This window comes from Gadus chalcogrammus, chromosome 4, assembly GCF_026213295.1.
Source record: "Gadus chalcogrammus isolate NIFS_2021 chromosome 4, NIFS_Gcha_1.0, whole genome shotgun sequence".
NCBI classification, from domain to species: Eukaryota; Metazoa; Chordata; class Actinopteri; order Gadiformes; family Gadidae; genus Gadus; species Gadus chalcogrammus.
In genome coordinates, this window is record NC_079415.1 from 21,850,021 (window position 1) to 21,877,343 (window position 27,323).

Consider the following 27,323-nt stretch of genomic DNA (forward strand, 5'->3'; position numbering starts at 1 on the left):
CAGCATCAATCCAATAGAAGACCCTCCTCTCCTTTCCTCTGTCCAGCAGCCCTTGAGCCCTCAGGTTTACCGCTAAAGCTTCTTATCTCCTGTCTTTTGTTAGGCAGAATATAGCCAGCGTCTGCAGCCGGCCTCCTGGGATGAGCCTGAGAGATAACCATGGCCCTGAGAAGGAGAGCGTACCCGTGAGGCCTCCACGCCAAACTCCCACGCCGCCACCGTCAACAACAGCCGCCGTTGTTGCCTCGGACACCCACCCAACCATGCCCCTTCTCCCCTCCTGATTATCTCCCCCCTGCCCCCCCTCCCCCTCCCACCCTCTCCCCTCGACCTCAGCCTCCCTTCGTCCTCCCCTTAACCCCCTCCCCCCCTCCCTTCCCCCCACCCAGCCTCCCCATCCCTCCACCCCAGAACCAGGGGGTAAGAGATTGTTGCCATGGCCACCCCCTTCCTGTGGAAGCTGTCTTCCCAGAAGCTGGGCTTCTTCTTGGTCAGCTTCGGCTTCATCTGGGGCATGATGCTGCTGCACTTCACCATCCAGCAGCGTGCCAGCCACGAGAGCAGCACCATGCTGCGCCAACAGATCCTGGACCTCAGCAAGCGCTACATCAAGGCCCTGGCCGAGGAGAACCAGAGCGTGATGGACGGGCCCTACGTGGGCACCATGACGGCCTATGGTGAGTGACAGCCCCCTACCACCTCCCCCGCTCCGGTGGGCTCTCTACCAGCAACCACTGTTGGTGCTACTCTTATTGTTATGGATAGCATTTACGTGTGGATTTTATTTCTATATTTAAGTGCTATTCCTTGTTGGATAATACAGTACAATAATATAAACTTGGCACAAAAAGTAAGGAAATCTGTGTTTGGTAGATTATTTCTCTGTGGTAACAATGCTTTTTGGTAATAAATCTTATACCGTTGGAAAGCCTGTTTAGTTCCCTTTCAAATGGTGCCCCATTTGTAAGGAGCATGCATTTGTGGGATGAGCAGCAGCGCTGAGTATGTGGGTTGCGTGCATGAAAAATTTGCCAAGTCTTTTCTACCATTGCCAAACAGGTTATTTTGCTGTTGCTATTGACACTGGTTTTGAGCTTCTGGTGCCCCCAGGTGCTTCCAATCAGGTGCCTGATTGGCACCTGATTGGGCAACTTCAAGCTGGTGTTCAGCAAAACCAAGTTGCGGCATTATTTGGAGTGAGCCCTAGTACCCTCTTCAAACTGAAGGCCAAGTTCCTTATTTACAATTACATTTAGGGCATTTAGCAGACGCTTTTATCCAAAGCGACTTACAATAAGTACATTTGTCATAAGAAGTGCATCAATATATCGCTGTCGGTACAGAAAGGATGTTCATAGAACCAAGTGCAAGTACAACAATCGCTAGGCTAACCAATTCCCTGTGTTACAGCCATGATAGCAGCTACTGCAGTTGCTACACAGTTAAGTGCTATAGTACAATACAATACAACACAATACAATACAATACAATACAGTGTACAATGGTGGCCAGAAGGGGGAGGGTGGCTATGCAGTGTCGAGCTGGACTCTGAACAGGTGAGTCTTGAGTCCTTTTCGGAAGATAGTGAGCGACTCTGCGGTCCTGAGAGCGGCAGGGAGCTCGTTCCACCACTGAGGTCCCAGAACCGAGAAAAGTTGTGACTTTGCTGAGCGGCCTTTGCTAGCTCTTCGCGATGGCGGTACCAGGCGTCTAGCTGAGCTAGTTGAGCGGAGGGATCGAGCTGGGGTGTGTGGCTTTAGCAATGCTTGGAGGTAGGCAGGGGCAGATCCATCGACTGCCTTGTATGCCAGTGCCATCGTCTTAAATTTGAGGCAAGCTACTACAGGGAGCCAGTGGAGGTCCCGGAAGAGGGGGGTCACATGGGAGAACTTCGGTAGGTTGAACACGAGGCGCGCTGCCGCATTGTGGATGCGCTGCAAAGGTTTAATCGCAGAAGCAGGAAGTCCAGCCAGGAGTGAGTTGCAGTAGTCGAGGCGGGAGATGACCAGTGACTGGACTAAAAGCTGAGCTGCTTCCCTTGTGAGGAAGGGCCGGATTCTGCGGATGTTGTAAAGTGCAAATCTGCAGGATCGGGCGACCGCAGTGATGTTTGCAGTGCAGGATAACCAATTGTCCAATACCACACCGAGGTTTCTGGCAGTTGGAGCGCCTTCATTAGAAACCTGAGCTGGGAATCGATTGGGCTCCGGAGCCCAGGGGAAACCGTTGAACTACAGTAACGCTGTAGGGAAATGGGGAGAAACAGCTCGGAGAAATAAATAAATGTGTTGTTGTTGGGCTGGGAGAAGCACAGAATGGGTGAGCTCTTTCAGCCCGTATCACCATGGCAACCCTGACTCCCTGTATGCCAAATGGTTTATAATCCTGAGAAAAAGGTTTCATGCCCCCACACCTTGTTGCAAGTCTCGATTCAGTGTTTGTTCAGTAGTATTTCATTTGATTGAAACAAAATAAATTAAGTTCACATAAAAGGCAGATCACCAACTCTACATTACATGCATAAACACAATTGCGTTTTTATCCACTCCTGTAATATAAACTTAAAGGCCTGATTGGCCGTCCTTAGGAAATAAGAAGGCAGTGGACTGACTTCCTCTAAATAGGGGGATTTGCACCACGCTTTTAGCTTTTTCTGTTCTGTAGTTGATAGGAATGGATAAGGAATGCAGCCTGCCTTTTTCTCTAATGGGATTTTTTTCCACTATTGATCTTTACATCGAGCTGACATTAAGGTTAGGTCTGCCGAATCAAGCGTAATCTTTTCTATTGTTTCTGCCGCAACGCACTAATATTCCTCCACCAGAAGAGCCCGGCAGGAACGGGGCCTTTTCTGTCCTCCCCCGCTGCTCCACTGTTGACTCTTGATTAGTTCATTGTGATCACTGGTGCAGCAACCGCACTGTGATCACGCTGCAGACTTTATCTTGCCATCGCATTTTAAAACGCATTATGATTAGCTCACGAGGTCCCCGCAGACTTTTGGCTGCCGGCGTCTACTCACTTGGTTGATGGTTTGGGCCCTGAAGCGATCCACCGCAGTGAGTTTAAATTTAAATGGAGGACTTCCCCTTTTGTCCCCCCATAAATCACCCAAGCATTCCCGATGTGTGTAATGGCGCGTTTCAACCGAGCGGTGCGGTTAGGTGCGGTACGATTTAGGTGTGTTGCAGTTAGGTGTTGCTCGCGTTTCCACCGCCGACAGTAGGGCGTGGTTTAAGCCGGATGATGACAGCCGCGGCAGCTACATAAGCATTGTGACATCATAGAATCCCGACACAGTAGGGGTGCAACGGATCACAAAACTCACGGTTCGGGTCGTGTCACGGTTTTTGAGTCACGGGTCGGATCATTTTCGGATCAACAACAACATTAAAGATAACAAGACAAATGTGACTTTAAATAAAATCTTCAAATGTGTAAAAACAAAATAAAGTGAACAATTAGGTAATAATCCTGCTTCCCTTAAGCATAGTCAATATTTAAAAAATTGCAATCTGAGTCATTATTCCTTCTTCTTTTTAACATGGATAGTAAATGATCCCTAACCCTGGATTTACAATTCATGATTTCTGCATTGCCTGGGGAGAGTTTAGAGTCTACACTCTCCCAAGGCAATGCAGACATCCTCATTTTCTTTTGCTTCATCAAGTATGGTAGAGCGAAATACAGTTTCTGTTGTGTTTTATTTGGCATTTTGTAAATCCATTGATTTCGGTTGGAAGCCTCATTGCTCAATGCAAGGGGGGTTGGTTGTAGTCTTTTCGCTCGGTTTTAGCCCTACTGTTGATACGGAGAACCGAGCGAAAAGACTACAACCAAACATAAACACGTCCGGTTCCGGTTTCCGTTTCTATGGGATTTACGGAACGCCAAATAAAACACAACAGAAACTGTATTTCGCTACGATGTGATGTTGTTGATGATGTTGTTAATACCGGAATTGTCCTCTAAACACGCGCTAATCATGTGAACGCAGAACTTTTTTTATCAGCCGATCCGCGGATCACTTGCATCCCGAACCGTGAGGGTTGATCCGTATGAATCACGGGTAACCCGTGAACCGTTGCACCATTACGACACAGTGTAGCCTGCTAATAAATTAAATGAAAAAGAAGAACGCAACACATTAAACAAAGAGCAACAATGTAGGACGTCCAAGACGAACGGCAAACTTTTGCACAACATTTTCTCAATGAACAAGTTTTCGCCGTTGTCAAGAAGTACCTTGCAGGTACTTTGTTTGTTGTTATCCCCCTGTCACAAGAAACTGATTTCTGTCGACCAATCAACGGACGACGTGTGTAGCGCCAAGGCTAATCACGGCTCTTAGCTTATTTTGGGACCATGCCCAATTTTGGCAGTGGAAACGCAAACCGCACCGCTCGGTGGAAACGCGCCATTAAATATTGTGGCATTCAGGCCAAGGCCTTCACTAGCAGTGTGGGCCGATGCCCCTGGGACAGACAAACTGACTAGAGGGTTTAGCCAGAGCATCTTCTACCAAAGGTAATTAGAAGGAGTAATTAGAAGTCCTACGCCTCGGCTAATAAATTGTGAGCCTTCCTCTCTCGCTCCGCAACAGGAAAAGAGTTGGTCTATTACATTTTTTTTTAGTAGATGTATGGACTTTCCGGTGCCTTCATTTATACTTATCCTTGATCTGGGGAGTCTCTTTGATAGCCAGTTGGTGTTCTCCCCTCACATGTCAACACCATATCATTAAGGGGGAAATGTTTGAACAAATCACATTAACTGCAATGTGGAACTGCTGAGATAAGTGAAACCTATGTCTACCCCTTTCTCTGTGGTAGCTCAATTTGGATGGTCACGTATCCATCTATGAAATTGGGGCAAGGCAGTATTCACTCAGTGACCAGGGTGACTCCTGAAATGAGAGAGATCTCGCCGCCGCTGAGATTGACAGGCAAGTTGGATTCTCCAAACTGATCAGGGACGAGAATGTATCAGAAATGGCTAGGTGCGGGTGTGCAGTAATCGGGCACAGTTGGCACAGACGGATGGCTATGGCTTTTATAACAAATTACACTCGTAGTATAGCCCTGCAATCTGACCTAGAGCAGTGGTTCCCTGCCTTTGACTTTATTGGGGGTCAAGCAGCAAAGCTGCGAGACACCCATTCTTATTCTATGTTTCCCTATCATTATTGTTATCATTATCCTGCCATGGGAGTCTATGGCTGCCCATAGAACGACTTGGTAAAAAATGTGCACACTGATTCAGGACATTCTCATAATCCCTCACAGCAATTTTGGGGTTGCTAGCTCAAGAGCTCTAGCGCCACCAAAAGGTTGAAGTTGGACATGCATTCATGTTTAGAACTTTTGACCCATTCATCCAATTTCACAAACAAGGTATCATCGGAATCCTTGGGCCAAGCCGAGTTCAATGCACCCTATCATTTTCAGTGTTTCCCGCAGGATTTTTTTCAGCAGCGGTGGTGTGGTCCCCGAACCCTCTAGGGGGGTCCGGGGGCATGCTCCCTCCGGCCGAAATATTTTTGTACCCTTTACATTGGAATGCATGAATCTGGTGCACTTTGAGAGGAGAATATGCACTTAAATCCTATTCAAACAGTCCTGTATTACTGTAGATTGGATTATTGGTGTTGTAACTTTGCCTTTTGTGTTTTCATTTACAGATTTTTTTATTTTTGTATAGTAATTTTTAAACAAAAAATGCCACAACGCAAATATAATTTGCACAATTTATTTACAGATTTTTGCCTAATGCTTAAACACTAAACATGGTTGCTATGCCCAAAGCAAAGCTGTTTTTTACATAAGAAAAATCTCCTGCAACAATGGGCAAAACACATCTTTTTAAATTATAAACCTAACAAAAATTTGAAAAGAACACAGACTCACACACATGAAAAATAAAAAATAAAGCTAATTGAATACCAATCAGTGTGAGCCTTGGCACTACAAATAGACCTCAGGTAAGCTCAGCTTCTTTGTGAGACAGTGAGAGTCAGGGGAAGAGGACAAGAGAGCGATGATAAGCTTGTTATTGCTTAAAACACTTCTTCTTAGTCTTGGGAGTCAAAAAGTGATGAGAAAATTATAAAATAAATATAAGTTATACATAATAGAAACTATTCATGATCTTTTAAGAAGTCCTTAGGTTTTTTCCCTGCATTTATGCTAATGACCACATGCGCGATTAGCATAAATCCCTAACTAAAATACGCGATGAAAACTGATTTTATATGGCAATAAAGAACAACATCGGATCCAACAGTATGGATTGATTTTTCAAAGTTCCCGAAAATACCTAGGCTATAAATTCCTGACTGGATATAAGCTCCTGTAAAGGCTATGAGTGATCCCAAAAAGAGCGACAACACGCACACACACACATAGGCCTACACACACACACACAATACTAGAGGAAAAACGGCACGGAGATTGCGGTTTATAGATGCAATAAAATGATTGGGGTCAGGGGGTTTTTAACACTGGTGGTCATGTAGCGACACATTTTAGCAACTTACTCTGTCTGTCTGTCTGTCTGTCTGTCTGTCTGTCTGTCTGTCTGTCTGTCTGTCTGTCTGTCTGTCTGTCTGTCTGTCTGTCTGTCTGTCTGTCTGTCTGTCTGTCTGTCTGTCTGTCTGTCTGTCTGTCTGTCTGTCTGTCTGTCTGTCTGTCTGTCTGTCTGTCTGTCTGTCTGTCTGTCTGTCTGTCTGTCTGTCTGTCTGTCTGTCTGTCTGTCTGTCTGTCTGTCTGTCTGTCTGTCTGTCTGTCTGTCTGTCTGTCTGTCTGTCTGTCTGTCTGTCTGTCTGTCTGTCTGTCTGTCTGTCTGTCTGTCTGTCTGTCTGTCTGTCTGTCTGTCTGTCTGTCTGTCTGTCTGTCTGTCTGTCTGTCTGTCTGTCTGTCTGTCTGTCTGTCTGTCTGTCTGTCTGTCTGTCTGTCTGTCTGTCTGTCTGTCTGTCTGTCTGTCTGTCTGTCTGTCTGTCTGTCTGTCTGTCTGTCTGTCTGTCTGTCTGTCTGTCTGTCTGTCTGTCTGTCTGTCTGTCTGTCTGTCTGTCTGTCTGTCTGTCTGTCTGTCTGTCTGTCTGTCTGTCTGTCTGTCTGTCTGTCTGTCTGTCTGTCTGTCTGTCTGTCTGTCTGTCTGTCTGTCTGTCTGTCTGTCTGTCTGTCTGTCTGTCTGTCTGTCTGTCTGTCTGTCTGTCTGTCTGTCTGTCTGTCTGTCTGTCTGTCTGTCTGTCTGTCTGTCTGTCTGTCTGTCTGTCTGTCTGTCTGTCTGTCTGTCTGTCTGTCTGTCTGTCTGTCTGTCTGTCTGTCTGTCTGTCTGTCTGTCTGTCTGTCTGTCTGTCTGTCTGTCTGTCTGTCTGTCTGTCTGTCTGTCTGTGTGTGTGTCTGTGTCTCTCTCTTTCCTTCTTTCTTCTATCTTCCGCTTCACTCGCTACTGCTAGAATCAATGTAACTTTGCAACCGTGTAGGGTAGCCTACTGCCACACTCGCTGTGTATTTTTCTTCTTTGATGTTGGTTACGTGACGATGTGCCGCGTGCTGCGCAATTGACGTTACGCGCTGTACATTTTCTAAAAAGGAGCTACGTTAAAGGTCCCATGACATGAAAATCTCACTTTTGGAGGTTTTCTAACATAAATATGAGTTCCCCTAGCCTGCCTATGGTCCCCCAGTGGCTAAAACTTTCGTTTGGTGTAAAACTAGCACTAGCTGTTCTGCTCGCCTTCGAAAAAACGGAGGCTCAAGCGCGCTGTTTGGAATGTCTGTGCTCATGACGTCATCAGGAATATCAGCTCCTCCCCTTACTCTGCCTGGCCCGCCCAGAGACGTTGGCCCGCCAATGAGACTCGACCGTGCGAGCGCCACATGTGTGTGTGTGAATACACACACTGTAACGCAAGTGTTTCTTGTCGGTTCTTTGACGTGTCTTGTATTTCCACAACGAGACTGTCGTGGGGGTTATCTGAGCCATGGTTGAGAAGGAATTGGGGGAATGGAACTTTGGTTTGACTCGCTGAAGTACATGAACTGCGACATGCCGCCGGTTGCCGCGAGTCACCATCGCCCGGCAGCGGGCAGCCGGCAGCCGGCAGCAGGCAGCGCGCGGTTCAGTCGACTTCAGGTTGATGTGAAAGTGGAAGAACCAGAGACGTCGCAGAACCCGACAAAGTCGTTTGTGATTCATAATATTGTCTGGAGGCGCACACAATATGTTATATGATATAGATATCTATGTATCATATGATATTATTTAGATATAGAGCTCCAGGACTGTAACGCAAGTGTTGTACACTTCCTTGTTATTTGGATAACCGTTCTGCTGTTGGTGTGATGGCGCATCACGTCGGACTCTCGTCTCTGGTATTTCTACAACGAGACTCGTATTGGGGGTTATCTCAGCCAAGGTTGAGAATGAATTGGGGGGGGAAGGAACTTTGGCTTTGACTCCCTCAAGACCATGAACCACGACAAGGAGGAGAAAGGGATCTTTGCCGGGCAGCGCTTATGCACCTCCGCCTCCGGCGGTGGTCCCTCAGCAGGGCTCAAGCGGGAGACATTCGCCGCCAACAATCCCTTTCTCCTCCATGTCGTGGTTCATGTTCTTGAGGGAGTCAAAGCCAAAGTTCCTTCCCCCCAATTCATTCATTCGTGTTATGCGCCATCACACCAACAGCAGAAGGCTGCCCGCTGCCGGGCGATGGTGCCTCGCGGCACCCGGCGGCATGTCGCAGTTCATGTACTTCAGCGAGTCAAACCAAAGTTCCTTTCCCCCAATTCCTTCTCAACCATGGCTCAGATAACCCCCACGACAGTCTCGTTGTGGAAATACAAGACACGTCAAAGAACCAACAAGAAACACTTGCGTTACAGTGTGTGTATTCACATTGATGTGGACGTTGAAGAACCAGGAACGTCGGAGAACCCAACGCGGTCGTTTGAGATTCATAATATCGGCTCACACAGCTTTTGGCCGTGATAATATATATTATATGATATAGATATCTGTGTAGGCTATATGATAATATTTAGATATAGAGCTCCAGGACTCCCGTGTGTTCTAGAATATTAACAGAATACGGCTAAAGGGTGTGCGCCTCGCCATTGCGATACATCCACTGTAAACAGAGCGCATGGTGGCTGCAAGCTGCTCAGGGCCACACCCCCACCCTCCTCCTTGACACGCCCACCGAAACAGCGCATTTGGGGGAAGCTCAATGTGCGACTGGCTCGGAGTGGCTGTAACTCTGCACCACGGCTGAATTTAGGGAACGTCTTTGAATACTGTGTTAGTTGCCCACTAATACCTATATTAAAGAATACATAAAATAGCATGTCATGGGACCTTTAAAAAAAATAAATAAAATGAGAAGGATTTTTATTGCAGCGGCGGAGAAAATTCAGCAGGGCGGCGTGCCGCTGCTGAATGTGAACGTGGGGGAAACACTGATTTTCCACCATCTTGGTTTTTATTAAAAACCTTCAAAATGTATTTCCTATCCTAACTTCTCCTTTGTCCAATCTTCTCGAAACCTGGCACAATTGATCTGCAGAACATGCTTCACAAAATGTATCGAATAGATTTTTCAACTTCAAAACCGTTTGGCGCGACAGCCAATCAAATACACACCAGAAGCCAGCCAATTTCACTCATCAAACACTCAACACATCAAATTTGGTGACCTTTGACCTCAAGGGAGCGCTGTTATTAATGAAGATGTGTTTTAACTCCTCTCTCTTCACATGAGTATATTTCAGACTTATTTTCAATGTCTGGTGATGCTGTCAGACCTCCCCATATTGCTGATAAATTATTTCTCATGGAAACTTTGGCCTCCATGTTGAAAGTTGTCAAAATCAATAGTACATATCCACAGGCCACAAATTCTGTCCAATCTTCATGAAACTTGCCATATTTGATCTTCGGACCAAGCTGACAAAATGCGTAAAATGTGTAAAATAGCTTTTTGAAATTCAAAACCGTTTGGCCGTGACAGCCAATCAAACTTGACGGTAATGCCGCCAAACAGGAAGTAAGCCCATTTCTCAGCAACTCTTTAACATATCATAACCAAACTTGGTACACAGACTCATGACACCTTTGACCCCCTTTGGTGACCCTTTTGACATTGTTAGCAGCAAGACTATTCCAGCCCTTAGAAAAGCAACTTCAATGTATTATTGGCAAATAACCATTTGCCAATAGCTTTTATTGTAAGTGAAATCACTGAGACAGTCATCAACTAACCAATTATGTCTGTCAACCAAAATTAGTTCATGAAGTCTGCTTGGCCCCCTCATTGCTGCTTGCAGCTATATTTATCATTAAGACCTTTATCAAAAATAGATCAATACACATGCAGTGGCATAGCAGAGAGTGAAAGTGACCCGTATATGGTGCTTATCAGTGTGAATTTACATTTTAATCTGAACAGTGTGTGTGTTTAACAAATTGGAATGTAATCGAAAATGACTTATGGAATGCACAAAGCAACATTATTTTGGGAAATATAACAAGCCATTGTGTAATTTATACTGAATAATTATAATACCTACACTTTCAATAATCAATAGAATTTGTTATATTATTGTCCAATTGTTTTCATCCCATTTGCAACCTGCAGTACTACCGCTCGTACCACCGTTGAAATAAACTGATTTATGGCACATGTTTAGAACTAGCTCGGGCTCATGGAACCAGACTAAACGCTGCAGACAGGCCTGTTCAACGTGTAGCTTAGAAATTTAGCACATGTTTAGACCTAGCTTGGGCTCATTGAACACGGCTACAAGCTGCAGACAGGGCTATTCAACTTGCCTTGAAGTGCTTTTCCTTAATTTTTCCTTAATTCCTTAACGCCTCTTATATGAAAACTTGCGTTATGGAAGATAATGGTGTGCTTCGTTTCATCTCTTTTCCGGCAACTATAGCCTAACAACTGCCCAGATAGACCTGCCCTACCCTGGAGGTTGTTGGTTTTCGTTACACAGGCCAAACAACAAGGAGTGCATCTGTCTTTATAGTCTCCTGATCTCCTGTTACGGTTCTTGCTCACTGCCCCATCAAACAACAACACCCAATCTTAAAATGTTGGCTGAAACCGGTTCAACCTGTTTGCCAATGAAAAAAAACAGCCAGCGGTTTGTATAGATATCAGTGTGGCCTCGCTGTAGAACCAGACAAACCTGGCCAGCTCATGATTCATCTGCTCTGCAGATCGGTCTCACCTCACTACCATACAACATTTTTTTCTGCCCGGTCAGAAAAAAACAGACCAATCACTACCGGTTATCTAAGATGAGGCTAGTTAAATACAATGATGGCGCAGAGGTGCAAACAAAAACAGAGATGGCGGCTGCAGATTTTGATTCTGGTTTCAGGACGGTGTTGAACTAACACAATGGGATATTTTCACATTTTCTTTTTATAGACGACTGGACTTAAAGCCTTTGTTGCTAGAAAGCTGTCATTATTTCGTGGCTCAGTGCTGCATCGGCCGTTGCTCTGATTGGTTGTAGGCCTATCCAATTACTTCCAGAGGCATTTTGCGACGCCAGGCTAAGCAATTGATTTCCACAAATGGGAGCGGCCTGACTTACAACGCCAGCCAATCAGAGGTATGCTGTTTCTCTCTTAGCTCATGCTGAATACAGTTGGAAGGAAAGCGTTTTATTTAACTTTGTTTTTCTGTTCATCTTTTAACCTCATTATTCAGTCTAATTCAGGAAAAACTGTTTTGATGGTTACGTCGATTGCTCCACACTGTTTTCTGATCAGTGCTGATTGGTTCCTTCAAATCGTTGAGCTCTTTTGGAAGAGGCTCTCAACGGGCTGAAGGCCAAGCCGATCTGCAGAGAGGAACCATGTGAACATTTGTATCAGGGGGGGCTCAGGAGGGTGCGGCCCCCAGCAGGCGAGGCACACCGCCCAATGTTGGCATTCATTGCCATTCGTTTGTTGGTTATTTTGAATTTTTTCAGGTGGTGTGCAAGCAGATTAATTCAACTATAAATCATTGGTTTGCCTATGTATGCCTATCTATGAAAATAACAAAAAATATTTAACAATTGGATGGACAGCCTGCGTGCCTTTCTTTTAAATTGTCTTTGAACAGTTGTGCAATAGTTGTGCCTCCCCTCCCTCCAGGCATGGTTCAATTCTTCACCTGACAGCAGTGCAGTGAGCCAGTGGTCCAGGTCGGACACTGGACAGGGCCTGTTCCCGGTACCATGGCCCACGTAGCTCTCACTGGCTTAATGGCTAACAAAACTAAAGGGAGATGCCTCCATATGGACATGGCTCATCGCTACTTCCATCATGTCGTGACTATTCTAGGTCATATGGAGCGTTTCAAATGGCTTACCTTCTGTAGTCCATGTCGCCAAACAGCGCTGGTCAGCATAGAAGTATGGATTAGGATCCAGACCATCTGGCCTGTCCTGGGATTGTATTTAAAATGTCTTGTTGGCTCAGATTAGAAGCTATTGAAAAACATCTCATAAATCCCACACATTAGTGTGTGTGTGTGTGTGTGTGTGTGTGTGTGTGTGTGTGTGTGTGTGTGTGTGTGTGTGTGTGTGTGTGTGTGTGTGTGTGTGTGTGTGTGTGTGTGTGTGTGTGTGTGTGTGTGTGTGTGTGTGTGTGTCATTTTAGACATGCTTCAAAGCGCAGGAAGAGATTTGGCCACCATGCAACAGTTGATATGATACAGGTGGTTACATCACTGAATTATCATATATGTTTAGTTAAATTAAGGGGGTGAGGTTATTAAGACACATTAATTCTGTTCTGTTGAAATTTATTTTATAACAGAATAACATTTTTATAACAGAAATTTATTTTGTGCCCTTTATTATAAAAAACGCCATAAACTGAGCACTTGACAAGAAAACATTGGGTTATTATAGGCTTCAACACCACCACTAAAGCCCTATGAAACAATATCAAATAACATAGCCTCGATACATCTTATGGGCATATAGGTGAACACAATATACATAAGGGCTTATTTTATTGTTACGTACTGTAACCCTTGTTTAGATACCTGGTGAATTTTTTTTTTTTTTATGCTTTTGTGTGTATGTATTTGTGCTTGGACTCGACATATTTCCCCGGGGATCTTGAGCTACAAGCTTCATGTTAGCATGTTTCCTTCAAATGCTTGGTGCGGTTGGCACTTGGCAGTTGAGTTAAGGACAGTGGAAAAAAAATTGCTGGCCAGGGAACGGTGTACTCCTATTCACCCCCTTAGTTTCAATGAGTACGAAGTAATGGGAATACCTCCATCCCTCAAAAGATAGCTTTGGCTGCTTCTCGCTTGCCATGATTGCTCTTCAAGCTACCAGCCTGTGTCACATCACATACCTTGTGGAATGAGAGCTCATGAAGGGAGTATTCATACTTTGCACGTGACGTCACGACGACTGGCTGGCAGGCAAGAACAACGTTCTCTAGCAACTTAGTAACCTAATCAAGGATCTGCCAGGATGTCGCCAGTTCTACCATGCAAAACGAAAATTGGTATTTTAAGGGGAAAACGATATGCCAGATAGTTGCTGTGCAATTGGATTTACTAACCGCCGAGGAGTGAAGCCGGGGTTATCTTTTTACCCCATCCGAAAAGGAGAAAAAAATTATCTTGTCTTGTCTCTAAGATTAGAATTTGCCATAAGTAATATATATTGTTCAATTACATATTATAATTACGATTATTTCAAATTGAAAATAACCCTCCCTCTGCCGTCATGGGGATTGCCAGTGTTGTCAGATTGGGCGAGAAATCTGGCCCAACCTGGCAACACTGGCGGAGGCGTCGCTAAACAATCCAATCAACAATCAAGTTTTATTTCAGAGTGCAGCAAAAAGCTCCGCTGCCCTGGAACTTCAGAAATGCTTGAGAAAATGTAACTTGTGAGGACGCTACCGCATTACTTGGTCAATAAAAGAGCTACTTAAAAGTTATTTGATTCAGAAAAAGCTATTTGTTGATCGTTTTGCGGATAGCTAGATAGTCACTCACCTTTGCTTTGATTATGAAGATATTCCTGTTTTTCACCTCCCATACGACAACGTTGTTAACCCATCCACTCTTGAAAAAAAGTTTGCTATCCATACTTTTGTAGGCTTTCATTTTTTGTGCGGTATAAGGTGACAGATTCTCTATAAGATAAATGTAAATATGTCCAAACTCCAAGTCTGGTCGAGAGACGTTGCCAACTTCAAAGCAATGAACACATCAGCAGGTGCTGTGTATGGATCACAAGTTCCGAGTATGTTTATCATTTCTTCTAATTTGAACATTTATGGTCTAAATAGTTGATTGATTATTGTAGTAGGCCTATTGGAAATCTGCAAGGCTGCAATTCCCCTGGCTGGCCGCTGTTCGTCCCCATTTTGTCAGCGTTTGTTGCCCTCCAGGTAGCCATGGTAGTCAAGTGACTTCAAAGTATGAATTGCGTGCTAGCTGCGCACCTGCGTGCTTGCGCAATAGCAGACTGCCTGAGAAGGCAGTGTCTCTATCAAATCTGTCTCCTTGGGAAATGTAACGTTGTTGCTATTTTTCTCTCCTCATGTTGAACAAATGCTCCTAAGGATCCCATCATCTGTATCAACATGGCCGCCAGATGGCCAAATAAGCCCAAATCAACTTTAGGTGCTGAAAGGCATGTGAATTTAGGGAAATCGTCACCCAACCTGGTGTACTTTAGGAAACTAAGATTAAGATGGCTAAAGTTAATCCAAATAGTACAACAGGGAGCGATTCTAAAACTTTTAACACGCATGCTTCCTAACCCCTTTGACATAAGGTCATATCCGTTGTAGGGCTGTCAAAACGAACTTCGCTATTCGAATGTAATTCTTGACAAGTCAAGAATTACATTTAACTTTTGCCTAGCAACGACGCAAATCAAAGTCAACGTCCTGCGTCGTGACGTTCGGCATTGTATGCTTACAAGATGGTGGGAAGCAGCGCGCGAGCAGACACAGAGATGGAAAGCATAACTTCTAAAAACTTAAAAAGCACCGTGTGGAAAATTTTTGGATTTCCATCGAGAAACGGGAAGATCACATCCAGGGAAACCGTCATTTGCAAATTATGCTGTAAGTCGTTAAAGTACCACTCGACTACGAGCAACATGAGCGCACACCTCCATTCAGTCCATTACTCGGAGTACACAGAACAGTTAGCGGCTGAGGAAGAGCCACGGTCAAAACAACCAAGAATAACATCGTAAAATAGCAGTGTGTGTGTATTTGAATGATTGAACATCAGCTTCTTCATTAAACATCATTGCTTGAATATTTCTGGCGTTATATCTTACCTATTTATATAAGTTTTGTATTGATTTGGTAAAACTTGTTGCAAATGTTACATAACAGATTTGGTTGACGCGCCCTCTAGTGGACGCGGGACGTAGGCCTAATAATAAGATGGTATCGGTGTATATAATGAAATAAAAAAAACAACATTAAAATATTCGAATATTATTCGAATATTCAACATAAGAAGCATTAGAAATTCGAATATGATTTGAGGGGAGGATTGACAGCCCTAATCCGTTGTATGCTATGCATCAAAAGACACGGGCTGAGGCTATTTTAATGTTATCGAGTGCTAAGAGTTCAAGTTTAAAACCAGTGAAGAAAGAGGTCTGCATTCGGCTTGGCCCCTGATAAACGATGAACCTTTTAATTATTATTATAGGGCTTGTAAATGGTGAATGGACTGCATATAGAGCTTTTTCTGTAACCAGCGGCCACTAGGGCTGTCACTTTTTCCAAAAATGAAATTCGAACGAATTTCGAATGTCCATAATTAATTTGAATACATTCGAATACATTCAACCCCCCCCCCCCCCCCCCCCCCATAGAACTATTAAAAAAAAAAAAAAAAAAAGAAACACGACATCGTTGTCGTGTTTCTTTTTATTTCTTGTGGAAATCACGTATACCTACTGAATTCATAACAGCACAGGATAAAAACACATCTTTGATAACACATTTGTAAACACAACAAGAGGAAGCTCCGACACAAAAGTGCGGCTGTCTTTTACGCATTAACAATAACTGCTCGGAGCGCGATATGCGGAGCGCATGTCGTCCATGGCACACACAGCCTATATAAACGAACAATCTGTGAGGCCGACCTCCAACACGGCATGCTGCTCTTTTTATTCCTTACGGAAAGAAAATTACAAGTAGTCTCGCAGCTCTCCGTTACCGCTGCAGCTGCTTCTGTCAGCCGTGCTGTATAAGTCCCCAAACAGGCTGCCCATCGCGCCCAGCGCAGCAGCAGACTTTTCTCCCTGTCGTGTGCGATCAGTGTCGGTCTCCGTTTCAATGAGCTTGTGTGAGAGGCTTTCAATCACGAGATGTTTCTGTGCAGGGGAAAGGTGGACTAACCGGGAGAAGCGGGGATCCAGGAGGGCCGCTTTATTGAGGAAAAGCCACTCGCCGCTCTCTTCTTTATAGCGCATTTTTACAGTTCGAATGGAGAATTACACTTCGAATTCGAACTTTTCACCCCACCTTCGAACGAATATTCGAACTTCGAATAAAAAGTGACAGCCCTAGCGGCCACCCAAGGTGCTTTAGAATATTGCCTCACAATCACCCATTCATACACACATTCACACAACGACGGCGGCGTCAGCCATGCAAGGCGACGGCCAGCTCATCGGGAGCAGTTAGGGTTAGGTGCCTTGCTCAGGGACACCTCGACACTCGAACTAGCAACATTGCGGTTACCAGCCAACCCACTCTACCTCCTGAGCTACTGCCCCCCACATACATTGTAAAATACCAATGACTGCCTAAATTTTGAAGGTATAGAAGCATAGGGAATAGGAATGTTAATGATAATAACGGTTGAAGTAAGTGTTAAAAGTGCAGGGTAATTGTTGTAATATTATAATAATAATATAATTATTATATCATTGTGGGTAGTGTACCATCGCTGTGTTTGAAACTGCTCCAACGTTTCTCATGCGAGACGTGGCGAAACAAAGTTTGGATAAGCCTTATATTTTAATTTATTTAGAATTTTACAATGTGACAACTCTCTTGTGCTCTCTCCAAATGGAGCATTATCGCCATAAAAAATCCCATGATGCATTCTGAAGAAATATTATCTTAGCCAGCAGTTATTTGTGGTCCATGTTTGAGGGCTTTGTGGGTGACCTTCCCCTCCAGACCTGAAGAAGACCCTGGCCGTGCTGCTGGACAACATCATGCTCCGGCTGGGCAAGCTGGAGTCCAAGGTGGACAACATCTACAACGGCACAGGGGGGAACCTTACCAACGGCACCGGGGCCGTCACAGCCGCGCCCAGCGCTACCAACGCAGAGAAGGTCAACGTCGCCGGTGGGTGCCATTTTAGTAGCTCACTATGCTTTGTGGTTCTTGTTTGTTATCTAAAGATTTCAAAATGAGATTACGTTCGCTGGAGCATTGAGCTGAACAAAACATACCTTTCATTTCCCTAGTTGTTGGCTTGTTGAGTATTTTTCATTCTTTCTTTCATATTTTCCATTTTGTCTTTTAAAGAATGGCATTGAACATCCCTCTCGGTCCACGACGGCAAACATATCATACACCTCTGCATATGGGCACATTATAAGAATGGGATCCTCTCTGGTCATCTCAAAACTAGTATAGTTGAAATTACTTGTGTGCAGGTCATGGTATAATAATTTAATACACGATTGAAAAGAATCATTCCTTATTCTGATGTAGCATGGCTCAGGTATGTAATCCAATACAAATGTAACAAGTAGTTATTAAGAATTAGCACACTGCACATTGAATCCAACCCCTTCAAATCATGTCTTATTTTGTGAACCTCTTGTGAAACACTTACAACAAAATAACACTCTTCTTTTCTCCACTCATTCATTAAACCCCCATTCCCAGTAATAATAATACCAGGTCACGCTCTGATCCCCTCATTCCTGCTCATTGATTTTGGTGCCATGCCCGACGTGGATGATGAATTTAGCCCTGCTGAGAGAACGAGGTGTTTTGATTTTGGGGAATAGGGGATTTAGTTTTCAGCGCCGATGCATTGGGGGCGCCTTGGCTGTGATGCATTGAATTTATTAGAATCTCGCTCAGCCCAACCCGATTGAGGTGAAAGTCAATGTGTTGCATACAGAGAAAATCCTCTCCCTAATGACCTTTAATAGAAAGGACTGCTCCATGTTCTCTGCTGTTTGTGAGTCATCGCCTCAGGTCACAAGTCGGCTCTCAGCTGTCACATGAAAGCCCCAGGAAGGGACCCAGCCAGGGCTCTTGATAATCACTGCGGTCATGGATCATCACATTGTCCTTGTACTCGCTAGGCACAGAAAGTGGCTGGAAAGCACGTCTTCTTTTGATGTATTTGAACTAATTAATCCCCTAGTGGTGTCCATCAAATTAAATTGCTGACAGTTATGTACCGCTGTTAAGTACCACTCGTTGAATAACGTTCATCTCCTCGAGCTGGTCTTCTTATGAAGACAAAGCCAGTGAATAAACTAAATGTGCAACTCACCGTGGTTAGTGGTGTACGTTGATGTTCCTAATCAAGTATCGTAAATACAGTTTCTGTCGTCTTTTATTTGGAGTTTCGTAAATCCCTTTGAAACGGAAGCCGAACCGGAAGCGGAAATTGTCTTTTCACTCGGTTCTCTGTATCAACAGTAGGGCTAGAAACTAGCGAAAAAACTACAACCACCCCCCCTTTCTGTTTCCGGTCAACGAGCAATGCGTCTTCCAACAGAAATCAATGGATTTACAAAATGCCAAATAAAACCCGACAAACTGTATTTCGCTACCATACTTTTCGCTACCATTTTATTTTACTATCCATGTTAGAAAGAAGGAATAATACCTCAGATTGCACTTTATTTTGTTTAAATTATTTTTTTAAATATTTACTAGGCCTAAAGGAAGCAGGATTATTACCTAATTTTTCACTTTATTTTGTTTTTACACATTTAAAGATTTTATTTAAAGTCACATTTGTCTTGTTATCTTTTTTGTTGTTAATCCGAAAATGATCCGACCCGTGGCTTTGGGAGAGAGGGTCACTTTTAGGGATGGGCACTGTTATTCGAATATACAAAATGACGTGGGTATTCGACTTTAGCTGTAGCGGATTTTTTTTAATTTTTGCCTAAGGTTAATTAAATATATTCATTAGCTACATTAATTACATATTGTTCATTAAACTTGTATACTAATGCCATTTAATAATTGGAATAATTGGCTATACCGGCAACCTCCGTTCCAGCGGAGAGAGTCTTTTCCACAGCGGGCTTGATTGTAAATCGCCTCCGCACCCACCTATCCCCCGAGCACGTAGATATGCTTTTTTTTTTTTAACAAGAATGAGTCATGCAGTAGGTGGGCTTATGTGTTATGTTAACTGGAAATGTTTTAGACATACTGTATTTCCGTCTTACACATAATATATTTTTGTTGTTCTTTTATATGCGCACCATGCGTAATGCAAGGCAGTTCTGTTCCTACGTTGATATCCAGTTCTGTTGATATCCACCGGTACTTTTTTTTCCTTCTAAAATGCTCAACAAATTGGATTTGACTTCCTTATTTATTTGACTAATAGATGGAAAACAAATACATTTGTTTAGTAAAGGCCAGATCACGGAAGAGCTTCAGGCTACATTATGAGTGCGCTACACTTTTTTTTTTTGTGTAGTTTGGTTAACCGGTCTCTCCAATTTCTTTTTTCATAGAATATTCAAATATTGATATGCCTTCAAATTCCCATCCCTAGTCGCTATCGGCATCAATCCAAAGGAGTAAGGGGTGCTGTACCCCATCCTGCCTCTGTTCCTCTGTCCCGGCCGTCCACCAGGGAGTAAGGGGTGCTGAACCCCATTATTTTCCACCGTTGGTTACTCAGAACTGCTTTTGATTTTTAAGTTTGCCATTGCAAGAGAATGGGAAGCAAGAAGCAAATAATCCTCCAAAAAGAATAGGAAGTCAACAAACTCGGTATAGATATATATAGATAAGAGATAAGCAATAAGAGAGATATTGAGAAAGAGATATAGATATATAAAGGTAGATAAATGTATACTGTTAGGGGTGTGACGATACACTCAGCTCACGAGACGAGACACGATATTCGGTTCACGAGTTCGAGACGAGACGAGATTTTAAGAAAACTACAATGACAAAATATGACTGGACCAACAGACTTTCATTTAACCGAGTTGCACATGCATTTGGAAATGTTTTATTATAACTCTTAACATTTATGAAATTGAAACTAAAACAAAAATTTATAAAAGTTGAAGTAAAATAAATTAAATAAAATATATATTATTTTTTTCCCAAGTGCAAACAATATTATGTGCAAAACCAAATCAAAGTTCTACTCCATCAATACAGAGTGCAAATAGTGCAAACAGTCTGACCAAGTATGTCACTGACAACTTGGTATTGTCCGTGTCTTATCAGTCACTCTACTGCCATTCATAATTTCCGCCGGGTACCCAAAATGCTGCCAAACAAATAATTTAAAAGTGGCGGGGGCATCTTCGACGGTAATACGGGTATTTTCCGACGTCATTCTGGCTGCCTATGGCTGCTTCCCCTGCTTCCCCTCCTTCTCCTCCTCTTCTTCTTTTCCTTCTCCTTCGTTAGGTTTTGGCAGGCTAGACGTATCAAAGGTGCATTACTGCACCTTTGATACGTTTGAATAGCTCAGAAATCTTGCGAGACAGATTTTTAACGCGACGGGTAATATCGTTGAGTTTAATCTCGCGAGATCTCGTGTCACGAGATCTCGTCACACCCCTAGTATGTATACAAACCACTTCTTGAAGTCAAGAAGATTTATTACCCATCAAATCAATAAGTACCATCCCGAACCCTTCCCCTTCCATGTAGCGTGTGACATGACACCATGTCAATGCTACATACAATCACCCTACTCAAGGCATTTTAGAGAACCTGCCAATCTGGAAACCTCATAATTAGAGGTTTTTGTAGAAGTATTTCACCCACAGGGCTCTACACTAACTTTTTTTTCCGGAGCACTCGTGCCCCTAAGTTAAAGAATTTAGGGGCACAGGAAAAAAAATGGGGGCACAATAGGTTGTTGTTTAGAACATTTATTAGCGTGCAGAAATTGCACACACCAACAGCACCAACTTACTAAAGCAAAATTAAGACAAATAAATAGACAAGATTACATTTAGGCTACACAAAACAGCACCAATTTCGGCTTCCACTGTACCAGGGTTATTGGGCTGGGTGCGATTTATATAGAAATCGGGAAAGCGAGAATGCCTAGTGGACTCGATGTGTTTCACCACAGCATCTCGTTTCAGATTAGGATTCCCCGTTATACACAGAGAGGAGCCTGCCATTGCCGATGGGGATTCCTTACAAAATGTACAGACTTGGCATCATAAACTAGCCACCCGAAATCCTTCAACCAGTCGGGGGTTGAGTTTGTAGACTTTATCGACTACAGTAACAGCATTAACTTTCTCCACGTAGTCTATTCATAATATTGTAATGACCACGGAAAAGGCAGTGAATGAAGCATTGATTAGACAGCGATTTAGATACCTAATAAACCTTTGGAACAGACGAGACTGGTAACCATAGCAACGTAGGTAAACAAACCCCGCTAAACCCTCCCGTAGCGCTCCCCGCGCTACGGCCATCCGGAGGCAAACAGCTTTTGGCCGTGATATTATATATACAATACAATCATATTATATGCTATTCTATATAGAGCTCGGGGAGTCGCAAACGGCAACAATCACTTTCTCCTCCATGCTGCGGTTCACCCCGGACTGCTCTGCAGGGAACGGTTTGCCTGTTGAAAACTGATTGGCTGTTACGTTACGCACGTCACTCAGTGGCCACGCGGTTGAACGCTGATTGGCTGTCATCACGCGAATGTTGCGGAAAAGTTTAAATATTTCAACTCGAGCAAAAGTGGCGTGCTGCAAATCCACCTGAAATCCACGTGAACGCGCTCGCCCGTGCCGGGCAAAAGTGTCACGCTGCAAATGGAATCGCTGCTTTGTATGGAATCATTTCGCCCTTTCGCGTTTGGTGTGAACGCACAGACGCAAAGAAGTCACTCGTACGCGTGCTCCTGTTTTGTTTTTCTCGTTCGCATGCCGAAATATTCACTCTCAAATGCGAGTGAAATGGGCGCACTGTAGAGCCCTGTTCACCCAAAACAAACATTGCCTTAAGTGGCAATCATAACATGAAAATCTTCATGATTGATGCCTTAAAGGTCCCATTGCATGCTACTTTATGGATGCTTTTATATAGGTGTTAGTGGGCCCCTAATACAGTACTTGAAGACGTTTAACTGTACGTCCACACCAGAAGCGACCAAAGCGTCATAAAGTTTCACTGCGAATATTTCTGTTCGCTTTGGTCGCTCAAGTCGCTCATGACGTACTATTCAAAAGTGCCTGCCGGTGTTCCCCGGGATCCACGCAAGCGAAGAGCGTCTACATTCCGATTGCCTGTCAGTGTTTTGCCGCTGAAACGCGTCATAGTAATTTGCATTAAGTTCAACAGTTTTCAATTTTTTTGGACGCTCTGGTCGCTCAACTTTGGTCGCTTTGGTCGCTTTGGTCGCTCTTGCCCATAGAAAGTGAATGACTTCCGGCGATTTGGTAGCTCAATTCGCTTCTGGTGTGGACGTACAGTAAGAAATGCTGTCTTGGTGCCGAATTACAGCCACTACGAGCCATTCCCACAATGAGCTTTCCACAAACGTGCCATTTTTTAGAGGCAGGTGAAGGTAGGGGGGGGGGGGGTATGGCCCTGAACAGCTTGCGGCCACAGTACCATGCGCTCGTGTGTGGCGAAGCGCACAGAGCTTTAGGCCGTGTTCTGTAAATATTCTAGAGCGGGTGCTCTGGCGGGAGTCCTGGAGCTCTGTCTAAATGATATAATATTATGCATAGATAACTATCATATATAGTGTGCCTCCAGACAATATTATTAATCTCAAACGACTGCGTCGGGTACTCCGATGTCTGTTTCTTCCACATCCTTCATTCCTTCAGAATCCTTCATGTTGCACCAAACTGCATGGTGCATGTTGTTTTTGGCGATTTTAGACTTTTGACCACTGTGCTTTGAAGTGAGTGGATTAACCTATTCATATTTTACCACAGATTAGTGGGTCACAGACCCGCAGTGGCATGATTGTTTTCAACATGCATCTGGGGAAAAATTTAGATGAATTGCAAATTTGTCTGCGTGTGTGTGTGTGCAAATCCCCTTCATCATCAATCATCTTTTTCTTATCAACAAGACCCAAATGTACCCCCACCCCCAACCCCCTATCATATTGATTGAATGGGCAGCCTAAGAATAATTAGTTTGGAATGGTTTTTTGTTCTTCATGATATTACAAGGTCACTCAAACTGCAGAGGGAAACATTTCCAGTACAGCAGTTGAAACAATAGCAGGAATGCATCCAGGCCAGTCTTAAGCCTGGGAGTCATGGCTGTCCTCCCCACTTCTTCCCTTCCCCTGTCATTTTTTGCTCAAAGGTCCGATTTTATCTAAAGATGAATCTGCGTCAACTTCTGCCTTATTTCTGAGCATTTTCTGGCCAATCAGGTTGTCTCTTCCCTGTGAAGTTCACACAAAGCATCTGGCATGTCAATCCCAGGTGTGCCGTGAATGCCCATGTGGTTTCTTTTTGGACGATTTTGGAATCTGTCTGTGTAGCAATGTCTCCTTCTACACGCTCACCTAGATGTCTTTATCGGGACCCCTCCAATGACCTGGACACAGGGTCTCTCCAGTCTGTGGGCCTTTCTCAATACCATGAATGCAAAGAAAGGATTTGTGTTCTTGGTGGGAATGTACTTGCTAGTCGTTCTTGGAAGAATGCAAGGTCAAGAGCACACAGAACGCTGTTGACAGTTTGAGATGTGTTCCTGCTTGTATTGTGCACTGCAACGAAGCCGCATGCAGTCCTCAAAAATAAAAACCAGATACAATTGAAGCTTAATTACTCCTCAGCTCTACACCGAAATGTAATGTCTCTTCATAATAGTGCTGCAACTAACAATTATTTTAATTAACGATGAATCTGTCGATTCTTTTTCAGATTAATCAATGAATCTGAAAAATTCATTGATTGAGAGAGGTGGCGGAAGAATAGATATCTTGTTTCCCTTTACTTTATAACACAACATTAGCGGGATCTCTGGAGGAAAAGTAATACTTAAAACCTTAGCTTAGTTGTTTGTTTACGTTCGCTGTACAGCGTCGCGCCAATCAATTGTGACTGGCTAGCTGCAGAGCGTGAGCGTCTTGGGAATACCCGGTCAATATAATGGATATAATATGGACACATATGACAATCAATATTCGGTATTTGTTATGGATTTATTGTACAAATTCCCTGAAAAGATGCACGTTCCAGGATGAATTGAAAAGCTCTGAAAAGGGCTGAGATGGCAGAGAACAGCTGATTTGGAACGGAGCAACAGCTGTTCGCTTTCACAGGGAAAAACTAAGGAACTTCAACCTACTTAGGCCTACTAATTAACGTTCAAAAGCTATTAAATCTTCAACAAAATATGCAGATACTGTCAAAATCGGTTCCAGGGAGTATATAGGGATTATTAATGTTGTTTTTGATGGTGTTTTTTTCTGGAACGAGTATTCGAATATCCGCTCGGAAAAACCAACGAGTATTCAAAGCCTGAAAAATGGCATTCGGGCCAGCCCTAGACTCAACGAATCGATGACAAATTCGTTGCCAACGCTTTTTGTAATCGATTTTCATCGATTTAATCAATTTGTTGTTGCAACCCTAATTTATAATAGACATTACATTATATCAAGCACAAAATAGCAACAGTCCCCTTTCATACTGCTTCTGTTCTTTAGACAGTGGTTTGCCTGCTTTTCCTCCGTGGTCTGCTCCACTAGCTGCAGTGGGCGGTGGTCTGTGGGGGCGGGCTCTGTGAGCGTTACTGACCAATATCATCCCACTGCAGACACAAATGGGCATTCTCGTGTGGTGGGGGTTCCCGTTTAAGCAGACTGGAACGCCTCCTTCTTACTCTTCGTCGCCTTTCTTGCTGAACTGGATTAAAATGTCAAAGTGTACTACTCAAAAACCATGTAAATAGTGTTGTAAATAAAATTCCAAAGCTTTTCAAATCTTATTTGGAAAATAACTTGACGTCACTTAGCAACCGAAGAGGCTGGGGTTGACAAGTTACCGGACTACTACCCATGCAAGTGAACGGAGCGTTCCACGGCATTGAGAAGACCCGTGTAATAAAGGCCTATAATATTTCTGTTTATGGCATCAATTTCTCCTCAGATTAGGCTAATAAAGCAATGATAACAAAAAAAAAAAAAAAAAAACGCTCGATCAAAGGCCCGACCCGGCTCAAGTATAGTGTTGGGAAATATTGGCGGGTCGGGTCAATCAAAAATCCTCATTGTTTGACATGAATTGGCTAAACAAATGACCACTGTAGCATATTTAAACACAATTAAAATTGTGGAAGGAATTATTTCCATTGGTCATTCTCACTGGCGACATTAAGAAATTTCGCTCTTCCTCATTTTTTTCCCGGGTCAATGACCGGTAATAACCGGACAACGTAAACTCTGCTATAAACCGACCTTACTTTCACCGTCAACACCGAACCCGATTTTCTCAAACAGAAGTTTCAAAATAAGATCTAGTAGTAAGTACGAGTAGCATATAACTAACGTTAGCCAAGTGGGGGCTCTATGATTGCTAAATCTAATGAGATGTAAAATTGCCATTAACGAAGGAAAGCATAGTATGCCTTGCGACTGCTTCGCAGTATGCCTTGCGAAACCCAGTATACCTTGCGAAACACAGTATACTTTTCGCAGGCGCTAATGGAGCTTCTAAACTCTGAGAAGATTGACTTTTTTCAATACACCATAAATTCCCGTAAAACTGCCTATATTGAAAATCGACACTGTTGATATCTCGCCTAAATAATGATCAGAAGTGAATTTAGTGATGTAATGGCATACGGAAATTTGTAAAAGGTGTTTGGCCCCTTGCCGCTCCACACTTGAATGCTGAAATGAAGGCTTGAATATCTGTGATGCCAAGTTCACACAAGGCACACCAACCCATGCAGCCTGGCTCACATAGGCGACAACAAAACAACCCCCGGGAACTTAACAGTTCTTTGCAAAATGCGTGTAACTTGTGTATTGCGACGCAAGGAAGCATGGATGCAAAACAGTGGCGAGGCAAGTCCATCAGGCCGCTGGAAGCAAAGCGTGTCCATAGGCCAGGCTGACCTCTCTAGCCATTGAGTTTGCATTCAAGTTAAGCGAGACTGTCACAAAAGACACTATGAAACGACAAAAGTGTAACCGAGACCTAAGAGTCGTGGACTTCATCTTAAGTAATATAAATAGGCAAAATAAATCTCGCTCCTCGCTCTCTCGCTCGCTCCCTCCCTGCGGTCGTAGTTCAAGTTGATTACAGCTAATTTGTCGCTCTACCGCGCACAAGAAGCAGTTTTCGTAGCGTAGCAAAATGGCTGAGGCACAGATGAGTTTCGCCCAGGATTTTCATAAATCACACACCATTCATTAAGTAGTGATCCACTGCACGTAGTTCAGCTCAAAAAAACAGTTATACCTCTGGTGAAACCCCCCGGGGGGCGAGGCCTCCTTCCCAGGGCCGGGGGCATCACTCTGCTTCATGTACCCTCTGACAATATGAACCGCACTGTCCGACCCCTGCTCTGCCCACCCAAAGCCCTCCGCAGCACAGCTGTTCACTGTCCCTAGGGCAGACAGACGGCTGACACATTTGAATGAAAGTGCTAACTGAAGCGGAAGCTGCGGAAACGATAACAAGAAGAACTCAATATGAGAACCCTTCCTCAATCTATACTCAACTATACTCTCCATCCTCCGTTTTTGTTGGTCTCTCTCGCTCTCTGAAAAAGAAGAGGCTAATTTATGCCTGTTTCCATCCACTACTGTTCACCAACCTTTTAACCCCCCTCAATCTCAAAATAAATGTGAGTGAATTATTTGAAATTTCGTCTATTCTACTCTGGTATTTCTATGCACATAATTAAAAAATTCCATGAAAACCGGTGGATGGGAACCAACCTTCATTCTATCTCCTGAAAAGGCTATTGGAGTAAATCCGCCAGGCATAACGAGTAATAAAGCACGAATAAGGAGAAGTCGGGAAAAGGATTTGAGAGAAGTGTGTGTGTGTGTGTGTGTGTGTGTGTGTGTGTGTGTGTGTGTGTGTGTGTGTGTGTGT

General features: G+C 43.7%; 1 protein-coding gene across 1 annotated transcript in view; it reads left to right on the forward strand.

The window, feature by feature from the left end:
• Positions 1-394: 394 nt before the first annotated feature.
• The window catches only part of mgat5 (alpha-1,6-mannosylglycoprotein 6-beta-N-acetylglucosaminyltransferase), a 109,964-nt gene continuing 83,035 nt past the window's right edge, over positions 395-27,323 (forward strand). Inside the window, exons 1-2 of the mRNA XM_056589177.1 lie at positions 395-677; positions 17,206-17,376. Of these exons, the coding sequence (XP_056445152.1) occupies positions 437-677; positions 17,206-17,376 (412 nt within the window). The 5' untranslated portion in view covers positions 395-436. The remainder of the gene's footprint in view (positions 678-17,205; positions 17,377-27,323) is intronic.